This window comes from Archocentrus centrarchus, chromosome 3 (assembly GCF_007364275.1).
Source record: "Archocentrus centrarchus isolate MPI-CPG fArcCen1 chromosome 3, fArcCen1, whole genome shotgun sequence".
In the NCBI taxonomy this organism is placed as follows: domain Eukaryota; kingdom Metazoa; phylum Chordata; class Actinopteri; order Cichliformes; family Cichlidae; genus Archocentrus; species Archocentrus centrarchus.
Window position 1 is genome coordinate 15,828,557 of NC_044348.1, and position 13,837 is coordinate 15,842,393.

The 13,837-nt window shown below is 39.6% G+C and overlaps 1 protein-coding gene across 1 annotated transcript; it reads right to left on the reverse strand.

Moving 5' to 3' along the window:
* Positions 1-190: 190 nt before the first annotated feature.
* On the reverse strand, positions 191-7,764 carry eif4g2a (eukaryotic translation initiation factor 4, gamma 2a). Its single transcript, XM_030720777.1, has 20 exons — positions 7,662-7,764; positions 7,509-7,565; positions 5,693-5,818; positions 5,424-5,526; positions 5,207-5,338; positions 5,060-5,126; positions 4,804-4,955; positions 4,582-4,692; positions 4,316-4,498; positions 4,045-4,186; positions 3,741-3,958; positions 3,535-3,642; positions 3,321-3,413; positions 3,131-3,226; positions 2,790-3,005; positions 2,435-2,693; positions 2,004-2,208; positions 1,676-1,884; positions 1,452-1,573; positions 191-1,309 (listed from the first exon to the last, which is right to left on the reverse strand). Exons 7-20 carry the CDS (start codon positions 4,885-4,887, stop codon positions 1,244-1,246), a joined length of 2,112 nt encoding a protein of 703 aa, XP_030576637.1. The 5' UTR covers positions 4,888-4,955; positions 5,060-5,126; positions 5,207-5,338; positions 5,424-5,526; positions 5,693-5,818; positions 7,509-7,565; positions 7,662-7,764; the 3' UTR covers positions 191-1,243.
* Positions 7,765-13,837: the final 6,073 nt, after the last annotated feature.

A 13,837-nucleotide genomic window follows, 5' to 3' on the forward strand; every position in this document is an offset into this window, starting at 1 on the left:
TTTAGTATTGTGAGGTAAAGTGCCTTGAGGCAACTTATGATTTGGTGCTTTATAAATCAAAACTGAATCAACCCATGTGCTCTGGTGGACTGAACTTGTTAAGAGTCACAGCTTTTTAGGAAGTCACATCTGTTAGGTCTTATGATTGTGGGTGGAAAGAAGGGAAAAAAAAACAAAACAAAAACAAAACTGCAGGACAAAAATGAACTGTTAAACTTTATTCAAGGTTGCTCTGTAGTTGTACACTCAACTTCTAGCACACAATGTTACAACACTCCAGAAGAAGAGTACACAAACAGTACATTCTTTGTAATTTCATGAAGATAAAAAGACCGTTTAAGAACTTGACAAATATGGCAAACAGACAATTTCCACAAGTGGCAAACAACCGTAGCAAAGGAAACCAAGCTTTGGCTGTCTCAATGTTAAAACCCGAGACATTCAAGTATAGTCCGAGAAACAGAGGTATATCCTTATAAATTGATAAATTAAAAAGGCCACACAGATTCATTCCTGACAGCACAACTTGTTTCATACATTTAAAAAAAACAAAACAAAAAAAACAAAAAAAACAAACTAGAAGGCAGGTAACTTAAATCATACTGTGCAAGTAAAACAAGCCTCACCCAGATTAAGAAATTGTCCATTTCCAAACACTAGTAACCCATTATAATCATGGCAGCCAACAACTGTAAGTCATAATCACTTTAACAAATCAAGGGAAGTTAAATTTTACTATTGCAACGACTCATGATGTTTAAGCAAAGTGCATTTAAAAACTGATTAGCAAATGCAGATAAAAATGAGAAAAACTCTTTGCAACGTGAGCTCTCTTTTGTAAACAGTTTTTAAATAGTTATGACAGCACTTGGTGACTCCTACCACATGTAAAAAAGGTGATAACAATGGGTCAAGTTCTGGGTGCTGGTGCATTTTCCCAGCTAAATACTGTAGTCTGAAAACATAACCCAAGTTGATTGAAGTGTATAAAATATCTTGTAGGATATCAAATGGAACAGGATAGAAAATTAGAAAAGCATAAATAAGATTTGTGATGCTGGCAGAACAACTTCATTGTGAAATTAACTGATTACAAGAAGACAGGGAAAGAGACAAGAGACAACACAACACGGACACAAACGATATTTAAGGAGGAGAAAGAAGGGGGAAAAAAAACAAAAAACAAAAACAAAAAACAACCCACACAGTCTGCATCTGATAACACATGGCTTTGGCCTATTCCTCAGTAATCTTCATCCTCTGACTCCTCCTCTTCTGCAGTCTCCAGCCAGGTCAGCCACTGGTTCACCTGCACCAGGGGGCATAGATAAAATGTAACTCCACTGAAGTCATTTATTTACAAGTAGGCACAATGTGGAAGTTCAACACAAAGCTGCTGCAGATTTCAGAGCTACTTTATATGAAGCCATGAGTCCATGGCTGCACATTACCTGAAATAATGCTTTCCCTTTCCCTGGATACTCTTGGGTGAGATCTTCTTTCCATGAAAGGAAGGCTTCCTCTTCAATTATTTCCATGTCATAAAGGCTCACAAAGTAGCGCAACAGCATGCCTAACAAACAATATATTAAAAAAAAAAAAAAAATTAAAAAATTGCTGAACTTTCATCCTGGAGTTAACCACCTTAAAAATTGGCTCTGTTGCGCACACCCACCTTTAGGGAACCCCTTGGTATTGCAGTGCACCTGCAGGGCATACAGTGCACTGACTTGAAGGTCAATGTGATCATGAAGAAACTTCTGCAACACTGGTTTGAAGGAGAGCAGCAGCTGCTTCTCTTCATCCAGCTGCTCCTTACTGGGCCCTGCAAGCTGCTCTTCATCATCATCAGGGTTGATCTCATAAGCAATGTACTGCAAGAAGCTGGAAGACCAGAAGACTGTCAATACACTTTAAAAACGCTTAAATAGGAAATTTGGCGGATGAGATGTGTTTGTTTTATCAATGAGGCTGTTCCTGAGGATTACTGTCTACTGCTGTACCTGGTCATGAGGATGTTGACAAAGCCTTTGTCAGTGTGAAGTTTAGGAGAGATGTTGTCTTTGATCCACTTATAGATAGACTGTGGGGAAGGATCCACTTTGATCTGCTTCAGCAGCTCCTTCTCCAGTTTCATCAGTGGGAACAAAAAACTGAGACCTTTGCCCTCCAGAATCTCCAGCATCTTGTCCTTGTTCTGGTCAATTTCTATGGGAGTGCCAATTATGAGTATTGGAGGGATGGGACAAAGAAAGAAGGAAAAAAATAAATAAAAAAAAAAAAAAAAAATAAAAAAAAAAACACACACACACACACACACACACACACACACACACACACACACACACACACACACACACACACACACACACAAAATGCCAGCCTAACAAATGACACCAGGTTTAAACCAGGTGTGACAACTATTTTAACCTACCTGGTAGCATCTTCTGCATGTTGACCTTGCTCTGCTGGAACAGATCAGTTAGCCACTCACGATCTTTCAGCTTCACCAGCTGCTGCAGGCATAGCAGGAAGAGTGGGAAATGTGCACCATTCTCCAACTGATGGGCCAGGTCTGCAATGCTGACCAATTCAGCAACAATCACTCGAGCTGCAAACTGAGCCAGGTATGACTTCACCAGTGGGATTTCTTCCTCAATCTTGGGACACTGGTCCAGAACACTCAGGATAGCCTAATCAAAATGAATGTGGTATGCAGAAGGTTAATACAGAGTAGTGGCACTTTATTTGATTACATTGCCAATTTAAAGAACTTTAATGACACATGCCTGCATTGTGTTTTCACCAGTGACAAGGCCCTCTGTGCAGAGTGTATGAATCAGAGTGCTTGCGTGTTCCTTATCTTCATCTGAACGGTCAAGTGAGTAGACTATGATTTTGTTCAGCATCTCAGACACAAAGTGTTTGGGAGCCTTCATCTCTTTCACAGCAGTCACTGCTTCATTAACATTTCTGTTGTTCAGATAGTCTGCCAGTAGTGTCTCCTTTATTTGGGGAGGGGAGGAAAAAACAAACAAAAAAAAAAAAAAAAAAAAAACCCCAGGCTGTGAACACTGTACATATAGAACATTATACAGGAAGGAACTCAAATAAAACCTGTATAACTTACTGTCATTTTGCACAACTCTTCCTTTGTGGGAGGAGCTTTTTTGTTAGACTTTGCAGGTTTTTCCTGAATTGGAGGAGGACTGGCTTTAAGGCCAAGCTGTGGGGCCACAAAAAGAAAAATTAGCATGCATTTCCTCAAACTGCCCTACCAGCTCAGTACAAATGTTTTAAGTCTATTGTTTGACTGTTACCTGACCAACTGGAGAAGGCATCACTGTCTGTGGCTGCAGCTTTGGCACTTGGTTTTTATTCATAATGAAGGACTGTGCTGGCCTCAGGCTGATCTAGAATGACAAATTTGTTTTTGTTTATTATCCTACATTAACCAAAATTTATTAAAGTGTAACCCTGCTGACAAAATTGGAGCACTGACTGCTCTAGCAAAGCATCAATAAGTGGTTGTACCTCATCAGCATTAACCTTCCCCTTCTTGCTGAACCTTGAAGCCATTTCCTTTGACTGCATCTGCACCGAGTGATTCTGTTTATTGTTGAAAACTGGTGAATTCCTCCCCTTTGAAAAATGTTAACAGAATGAGTATTGCAATGATAATTTCACAGCTTCCAGCTTCCAAAAAAAACCCAAAAACTGAACTACATTCAGGTATTTACCTGGTTTGGTTTAATGAATGGTTTGCTTTCCGCTTCAAATGGCTGGTGTGAGCCATTGCTGTTTCCACTATGGCCATTGAAGAGTGGGCTGCTGCGATGACGACCCATGGTTGGGGAGTAATGGTCCTGAATTACCCCTGGACCGCTGCCACGGTGACGCCCCATGGTTGGGGAATAGTGGTCCTGAATTACCCCTGGGCCCGTACCAATGCCACTTCCTACACAATATAAGAAAGCCTTTGAACACTGAATTCTTTCTTAATGCATGCAATGTTTCAAAAAAGCAGGGTGCCTCAAGACATACCAGGCATTTGTCCAAACATGTCAGCCAGGCCACCAAGAGTTTCCCTATCATACTTGATCTTTGTTAGCAGGAAGGAGGAATTATCCATGAAGAAGTCATTCCTTATTGGATCAGTTGCAGGTGGAATGAAAACACCCAAATCCTGCAAAGAACAGTAGGACTAGTCAGGATCTGAGGATACAGATTCTGTACTACAACATTACTTAGCTGTCCAGTAAGTCAGTTCATGAATGATTAGTCTATGATAAACTTGAGGATAAAGTAAACTAACCTTTACTGCTTCCTGACGAACTTGAGTAATCGTCTTTGGTCCATTGTCAACATAAGCTTTGCGAGGCATCCAGTTGTTGTCTCGCAGCTCCACTGTGTTCTGCAGCAGGAAACGAATCCTTGCAGGCAGTTCCTTGTTGTTGGTTAAGGATTGCATGCGAGCAAAGTACTGGTTCATCAAAGACTGTAAGGAGAAGTTTATTATTGAACAAACAAGGATTTAAAGACAAGACCATTATCTGTATTATTCAGCTTCCACATCCTCACCTTTGCCTTTTCATGATCAAGTTTAGGGCCAACTGTTTTCATTATCTGACAGAGGCATTCCAAGTCTTCACCCATATCCTTAAGTTGGACTCTCTTCTTCTTCTCCAAAAGCTTAAAAATAATTCAAAACCACCTTCATTAATTTCACTGGGAAGACTAATGGGTTTTTGGTAACAAAGTACACCAAAAACATTTATTCCCCCCCTTGTCAATAGAACTTACTGTTTTAATGCACTTATGAAGAATTGATTCGTGGATAAGGTTGAGTTTGCCAAGTTCACCGATGAATTTGATGTTGCCCAGCATCTTGATCTTCGCAATTGCACGCTGCTCCTCCTCCTCAGAGGTGAGTGGGCCGTCATGTTTGTCAAAGACTATAGAGGAGAAAGGAAAGTTTAAAAACAACTCTTGGAAAAACAACCAAATTCATGTTACCAGACCACATGCACACACACGCGCACACACGTAATTCACTCACTGTCAACATTCCTGGCACGATTCTCAAACTCATCTTGAAGCTTAGAGATCAGAAGCCGTCGGAAGGTCTGTAAGACAGAAGTTGTTCAAAACCCATACAAAGATATCCAAGAGCAGTACAGTGTAAAGCTGAACGGTTAAAACTTACACTATTCTGCTTTTGTGTTGCTTGATTTTCTGTTGAAGGGGCTTCAAAGTTCGGTGCATCTTCTGCCAAGCGTCGACATAGTTGAGCGTATAACTGGCTATACTTGGGCTCTTCGAGGGCTTTGTCAACAATCTTAAAAAGAAATAGAAAAACAAATTAAGATCACATTAAAATACTTTATAAATTAAACATGTGTACAAGTTAGTAGAATACTCACCAACAAGATGATTCCTTTTAAGACAAGTTTTGAATCTACACCCACATTGAGGAGTTCCAGGCATAGTTTGTCAAACTTCTCAGGAGTCAGCTTATTAAGTATGCTGGAAAGGAGGAAGAACAGGTTTATATTAAAAATGGTTTAAATTGAAATATAGCACCAAAACTAATCTCCAAGTCAATATTCATCCATCCACAGGATGTTTAAATACTGAAATACTTTATATCAACTGTGTAACTTAAATACAAATGGTTTAAAAGAAAACCTACCCTCTCACTTTCCTGAAGATTGCATCATTTTGCCCTTTCTCATTGGAGGAGTTGGCATCTCGTTTAGTGCTTCGAGAAGGTACCCATCTCTGAACGCTAGAACCTGGGGTTTTCCCCAGGAACTCGCTGTAAACACAAGACAGTCAATGTCATCAGTTTAAAAGTAAAAAAAAAAAAAAAAAAAAAGGGGGGGGGGGGGGGGGGGGGTGTCAGTTTCACTGCCATTTAGCCCCCCATTTGTAGCTGACTGGGTTACAAACCCGGCTTGAAAATCCTTTTCAGAGACTGGTCACATTTCAGCGTATGATACCACTAGTTGCTGTTTTGAATCTTGAGTTTTAAAATGTGATCAAATAGATTTATAGTCACAATTCTTTGGTTACATTTGATATTAGCAGCTGAAATGCTGAATCCATGCACTGACCACGGATGAGAGAGTCTAAATTTCAGCCAGTAATGACAACTATGTTGTTCCTACTTGAAGATTGCGCATCTTTAGAACAAGTCAAGGTACAAGTCACTTGGGACAAGCTTGATGGCTTCAGCCCACATGCTGCCGGCTCCTAGATAAAAACGATACCGGCAACACTGAACCCACTTGAAACACTGCTGTGGCACAATGCTTTGAAGTTTCAAGAATAAGGAATTTAATGTTTCAAACTGCCCTATCAGGGTCATATCTGCATATTTTCATAACCATTTTTCTTCTTAACATTAAATGCATGCCCCCCCCCTTCCAATCTTTTTGCACATTTATTACATGAGTAAGGCAATGCAAATGGCACGCTCAGTACAACTGATTTAGTAACTTTAGAAAGAATCTGCTGCAGTTTCTTGTACACTGATCTATTTTTACAAGTTGTTTAAACCAGCCTCAACTGGTTTTCTCCCTGCCAGTTCTGCTCCCCACTGCCCACACTCAAGGAGGCAAACAAGACACTGGATCAGGCTGATTTCAGTTCAACCAGAACCACCATCACCAGCCGCTATGACCGTTTCTTGCTGAAATAACTGCAGACAAATGTTTATTTTGTCTTATCTATAATAGTACAAAATAAGAGCAGTCCACATAACCAGTTATGCCACAGATTTTTGACAGTGGCTCCAGGTGATGGGACAACATGTAGACAAAGGTCAGCAAAGTTCTTCACAAAGACATGAACTATCATGAATCTAAAGCTGTTCCCCTGAGGAACAGCTTTAGATTTCAATGGCTTGCTTCTGCTAGGAATAAACTACGGGAACAAAACTTAAAAATTTCATACTCTATTAGTTCTATTTTTCCTTGTATATAATTATGCCAGAAAATACCTAAAATAAAACAAAGGTGACCAATAAGTTATTATATTTAAACTAGGTTTACACAAATAATTTTATCCCATTCTTCTGGTGCATTTAGAGTAATTACAGTTTTAAAATTTATGTTTTCAGTTCAGTTTTAGTTTCACTTAGTGTTATAGGTGGATTTGCACATTTCAGTTCAGTATTTGTTTAGAAATTCTTACATCTGGTTGTTTATTGGTATCATTTCAATTTTTTTTTTTTTTTTTAAGTTAATCGGGTACTTGTCAGGGGCTAGATGCTAGATGGCTGTTAAGACTGAAACATGACACTTCCATTTTATTAGTTTTCTTTAGCTTTATAAGAAAAACAGTTTGAGTTTTTAGTTCACTTCCACCCTCTGACACCTAGTTTTGGTCAAATACACCACCACTAAAACAGCTGTGATTACGTTACTTGTGATTCTCCTCTGAATATGGAAGTTGTGACTAATAAAATGTGTGTTATATATGTGGGGAAAGTTAAAAGAACTCACCTGTTGCCGACAGTTTTGGGACAGTGCTGAGGTGCACCCCCACCTCCTCCCCCTACACTGTGATAAAAAGAGGAAATGGGTTTAACATTTTGTGAGCTCTGTGAGAGGAGTTTAGGTGTAGATGGAGCCAGCTGTGAGGACAATGCTGAATACCTGAAACGAGAAGGACCTCCTGGTGCAACGACACTCTCCACTTTGGCGGCTTGGCAATGAATTTCTGAAAAGAATTGAGTTCTGGGAGTGGGGGCGAAGAGAGCTACCTGGAAGTCAAAACACAGGAGAACATTAGCCACGGCCTAACTTGTGTAATACGCAAATAGAGCCACAGTAGTGCTACTGTGACTGATAGCTACGAAACACATTGCAGTCAAACGCCGATATCCGACACACCGTCTTTCGCTTTTAGTTTCCGTTTAGTACATTTCAGGGAACAGAGCACTTGAACACCAACACGTGTCCGTACAAGTTAAGTGAAAGCAAAGCATGCTCGCCTCGGATTATGAGGACCTCTGGTAGCACAGAAATCTATTGATATGTCGACGTCCGTTTCCCCGATAGCCGTGTTTATTAACTTTATTCTTAAATTCTAAGTTTAATACACCATAAAGAATGATAATACAGATAGATTAAGCCTCACCTTTACCACAGTTGGCACCGCCACAGGATACGCTGTACGCCAAACCCAGATTTTTGTATTTGATTCAAGGTTGGCTATTTAAGCTTAATCAACAACGATAATTTCAAATAATGTCAAACCACTTCCCGCTAGTCTTTTACTCACCCCCCTCCCCCCCAAAAATATTTGAGATTACACAACTACCTAAACTCGAGAACGCTGGTCAAACACCTTTCGCTTATCCAGCGTATCTGTTAAATAATCCAACAAAGCTGTCATGAAGTTATATATATTTTTTAAATAAAGTCTTTGCCGTAGTCAAAAAGGAAAATACCAGGAGCTGGTCTTATGGGGCCTTTGTTTAGAAACCGGATGTCCACGCACCGACATTTTGGTTTTGTTCTGTAGGCCGCCGGTAAGACCTAACAAGCTGTAAACAACTCAAGGCCCTCAGGGTGGACATAAAACCGGTTCCTCACGACTAACTCGATGCCAACCAGGGAAACGAACACCAAACAAGATTACCTAAACTGGCATTTTTTATCTACCACTATCAACTAAAGCGAACTTTCTACTAGAGCGGGTAGCGTTAGCCGTGCCAAGAAAACACCCGTTCGGTCTTACCTTTACAAAAGGTACGTCAGCTTAATTGTTGTCTTGTTTACCAAGAGATAAAAAATAAAGACAAGAAAGAAATGATAGCTCAAAAAGTCGTGTTTAAATCTATACAGTTATGTAATATCGCCTAAATATCAGGAACACGACGGCTCGCCTCTGTTAGCTACCAGCTACATCGAAAAAAGAGCGATGACTGTACCTGTACGTCATCTCAACGCTGCTATTTGAATAGGGTAGGCTCCGACGTCATCACCCCCACCCTGCTGACGGTCACGTGTCACGCGTTGCGTTTCGCAATTCAGGTTCACTCACCACGCAGGTTTGTTTTTTGGGGGAGACATGCTGGAACAAAATCTAACCACCTAACAAGAACCACGTTATTGTTCACACTTTGCCGAAGCTTGTGTTGGACACGATTTCCCGTCATAGAGCAGAAACGCTGGAAGTCTATTTACGCCGAGTAGAAACAAAGAATGATCAAACTTTTGCCTTATTAAGTAATCATCATGAGGTATAGTAAGTAAAGCTTTGCTATCCAATAAATTTGGCTTCGACTTATCTCTTAATTTTGTCTATTATTTCATCTTTTTAATCTCAGTTAAAAATTATGAAATAATGTGTCGACATTTTAGACTGTAATAACATTTACATACTGAGGTAAATATGACTGATTCATCTTTCACTTTTCGCTTTTTAACCCGTAGAATTGACTATTTCACAGTTTAAAGTACAAAAAAAGTGTCAATATTGTACAGGGCCACTCATTTGACACGCTAGATTTTTCACTTCACAATTTTGACTGCCTTAATTGATTTGCTTAATTTTATATAATATATATATATATATTTTAAATATGAATAGCCTCCTTTTTCCCGAGGATTGCGCCTTACTTTTCATCGTTTTTTTTTTTTTTTTTTTTTAATTTTCTTTAATTTACTTTACCTGACGGAAATTAACATGTAAAAGGAAAGAGACATCCATTTAAGCTGGCTGTACTACAAGTATTCTAGTGATGCCATACTGATCCTCTTAGCGAAACTCAGTTCTAGTGCTCTCCTCTTTACATCCAAGCACACAATTAGTCGCAGGGTATTGATTCAGAAGCTGCTCCGATTTCAGTGTTTTTACTCAAAGATGGCGTAGGGTAATAATGCGTCTTTGTTAAGAAACTTTCCAGTCTGCCACACTAATGTGCAAGTTCAACTAGCTATAAAAGTTTGAATCTGTTATGATTAGACCACTTATATTTACTGATGTGACCACATGATCTTGGAGGTACTCACATGTCCATCTTGTCTTCTAGTATGGGATTACCTTAACAATTACTGGATACAAAGTATTTGCATGAATTTGCCACAGATCCATCCAGAGAGGATTCCTAGTGACTTTGCTGACCATGCCACTGTTATAAAACTAATAAAAATTATCCCTAAAATTTAAAGTGGAAGTCCTAGAAGATCAGTTTTATTTTCTTTAGTAGTTACCACACTTTCCCTGCAGCACACTGGGACAAAATAACATCCTGTTTCACTTGAGAACAGCATTTTGACATATAAACTACCTTTCTGGCCACTTATTCTGTCTGCTCTTTTATTTCTTTGCTTCACTTTATTAACCAATGAACTGGAAGGTCTGGAGTGTGACTGTTTCACAGGAAGTTCTGTGGATAATGTGTGTGATATTGTCTCATTGGCTTGGCTAGATGAGTCACTTCCTCCACCTAACAGTAAATGACGGCATAGCAAGACTCTACAGGTAACGCCCCTTTGTGCTCAGCTTAATCTGTGCTGAGGCAAGCTAAGGGCTGTTCTAACCTTTCCTGGCATGATGATGAAATCAGTTCTGATAAGAAAAAATAATATATTAAAAAAAGAAAACACTGAAAGTGTTTTCCCAGAACTGGCAAGTTTTTAGCATGCTTTAAGGAACTTTATTGTAAAGACAGTTTAGATGTGTGTTAATCATTTGAAAATGGGAACCAGTGCATTGCTTTGTGGTTAGACTTGCATATCCAGACTGTCTGGAAAAATTTGAATTGGCATTGTGTTTTTTTGTTAAATACTAGTGTGTGACTGGTGAAGTGAACTCACAGAGGGGAAGAAATCCTCATGGTTAGATCAGTGCTTTCAGTCCTTTCTGGCTTGCATCACCTCAAGAAACACAATTATAATAGGTTTAACATGCTCATAAGCAGTTCATTTAGTGGGTGATGTTCTTTTAAAAACCCTGAGTAGGGTATAGAGAGACATTCAAGGTGTTTCCAATGGAACGTATCAGCGCCACACTAAAGGGCAATGATGATATATTCTATCTGGCAGCCTTATTTGGCATACCTTCCTTGTGATCTTGCAGACTTCTTGCAAAAGTGGCGACCACATTTATTCACAAATAAATCATAGTAATGTAACTTCTTTCCCTGGTAGAGTACCAGTGTAATTTTAGTATGTATGTGCAATTCATGTAATGCATATATTTAGTTGTCTGTGTAGATTCTCAGTCATCCAGGTCATAGTAGTCTCTGGAGCTTGAAAAAGGCGACTGGACTTCTTTTTGTTTCTTGAAGACGTTTCACCTCTCATCCGAAAGGCTTCTTCAGTTCTCAACCAAATGGTGGAGAGACCCAGGTATTTAAACCCCTGTGGGCGTAGTCCCCTGGAGGTGGTTATTGCTACGCCCACAGGGGTTTAAATACCTGGGTCTCTCCACCATTTGGTTGAGAACTGAAGAAGCCTTTCGGATGAGAGGTGAAACGTCTTCAAGAAACAAAAGAAGTCCAGTCGCCTTTTTCAAGCTCCAGAGACCATATATTTAGTTATTTTTTACTTGTTATTTTATTTACTTTTGACTGTCTTAACCTGTGCTGAAGGTTTTGTTTTCTTGTTTGTTAATGTAAAAACCAATAAAAAAACATATTAAAAAAAAAAATCCTGAGTAGATACTTCAATAAGAAGTAAAATGATAATGATCTATTTCCCGATATAGAGCCAGCTGAAAGAAAGTAGACCTTAACTTGGGATTATTTAGGTGCCGTTTACACGAAGCCGTTTTCACTGGAAACGGTGTCGTTTTGATGCGTTTCAGCCTTTCGTTTACACGATGGCGTTTCAGAAACGATCCGCGTTTACACGAGGACATGTGAAACGATGAAAACGATGTAGTTCCCATGCCAGGCCACAAGTTGGCGTTGGTTTTCTCTTTGCAGTTTGTTTACGCAAGACGCGCATGCGTGGAGTGACACAGTAGGTAGTGCGGCAAATTGTTCATTATTTACAAAACGGCCAATGTGAGAGGTTTTGTGTGGACCGATGATGAGGTTGGATCGCTGCTGCACACAACGCTGAATTACAAAACGGTAAAAACACAGGAAAGCATAAGAAGCACTCGTGAATCCGCGAGTACTGTTTATCAGTTTGCGCGTGCGCGAAAAACTGGCCGTCGCAACCATAGTGCGCATGTGCGAGTCGAGCGTTTTCAAATCACCCCGGTTTCAAGTGTTTACACGAAAACGCAAGCCGGTGCGTTTCTGAAACGCTCCACTCTGGACCCCGTTTCTGAAACACATCGTTTTCACTCTGTTGTCGTGTAAACAGAAGGCCGAAACGCATCAAAACGACACCGTTTCAAAATGAAAACGGTCTCGTGTAAACGGCACCTTAGCAGCCTGCAAGTGGGTTGTTGATTCAACTGTAGCCTACTGTATGTAAATGTAATCACCGAGTGACATTTACCAGGTATTCATAGTGATGCACACTGATTAGACCAAATCCCATCACTTGCAAAGATGCATGTTTCAGCATGTTTATTTTAACATTTGTCGTAATAGTCAAGGAAGCTTTAAACCCATTTCTGTACTTCTAACCCCCTGAGGGGCATCAATCATTCATCAAAAGCAAAGTGAAACCAGTTGTCTTGCAGTAAACACTCAACTCCAAAGTTAATTAAGCCCAGTGTGGCAATAAAGTCAGAAAAGGCTGGCTTTGCACTCTAGGAATAATGGTCCACTTCCAGTCAGAGCTGGTGTGAAGTTAGTTATCACTGCACTGGTTTACTTTGTTTCTCTTTGATGTGGCCTTCATTCATCTGGCGCTGTTTGGACCTTGTTAGTATTAAATAGAAATATGCAGTGATATCATCCTATATCAGGCACATCACATCAGTTTATGTTATTAGTATTGAATATGAATATTCCTATTTAAGAATATTTAGGAGCTATTTAGGAGCAGTGTGTAATTCTAAGACTGAGGAGTAAATGAATAGATTATTCTTAAACTGTGTCGTGTCTTTGTGGTGGCAGGAAGCCCATATGAACAATGAGGAAAATGTTTGTTAACAGAGCAAACTATTGTGGTGTTTGTGTCCACAGACAACCAGTTTCTTTAAGCTGTAAGGTGAGATCTTGTTATCTATTATTGAAAATTTCAGTGTTGGGGGGGAAAAAATATAAACTTGAACAACACAGTGGATGGTTCTGTTTTTCTGTTAGAAAAGGTCCAGAGCAGCTGCTAAGTGGATTATGTAGGGAGATGTTCTTGCTTATCGTTCTTTCCATATTCCAGAAAATTCAAATTTTTTACCAAATCTACTTTGTTTCTGAAAATAACTTTATAATTCATGCTTTTTTTTTTTTTATACATTAATGAAAAATGTAAACCTTGAACCTTGAACATCAATCAGCTCCTCTGCAGTGACACCCCAATGTCACTGTACAGGCTTCGAAGTTCCTTTGAGTGAAAGCCCTTTTTAACTTGAATGAGCAACAGTGTTTTAATTATGCTGGACATGAACAAAACTGATGTGCCCTCATTGTGTCATTACAGCCCCACAGTACAATGAACGGAGACTAGTCACACATCTACAGTCAGTAGAAAAAGGATGTTTTCTAGGTCCTACTGTGGAAAACTAAGTGCACCCTTGCTGCTTCCATAAGAATCAGCAAGGGTGTACACCCAGGTGCTTTATTATCAGCACCTGGCTGATTATATGCTACTTAACTGCTGATGATCATGTGACCTTGAGTAATTGATCATCAAGAAGCTTGACCTTCTCTATAAAAGCTGAAGTTCTGGCACTTTGGTGGTCCAGAATATTTAGATGT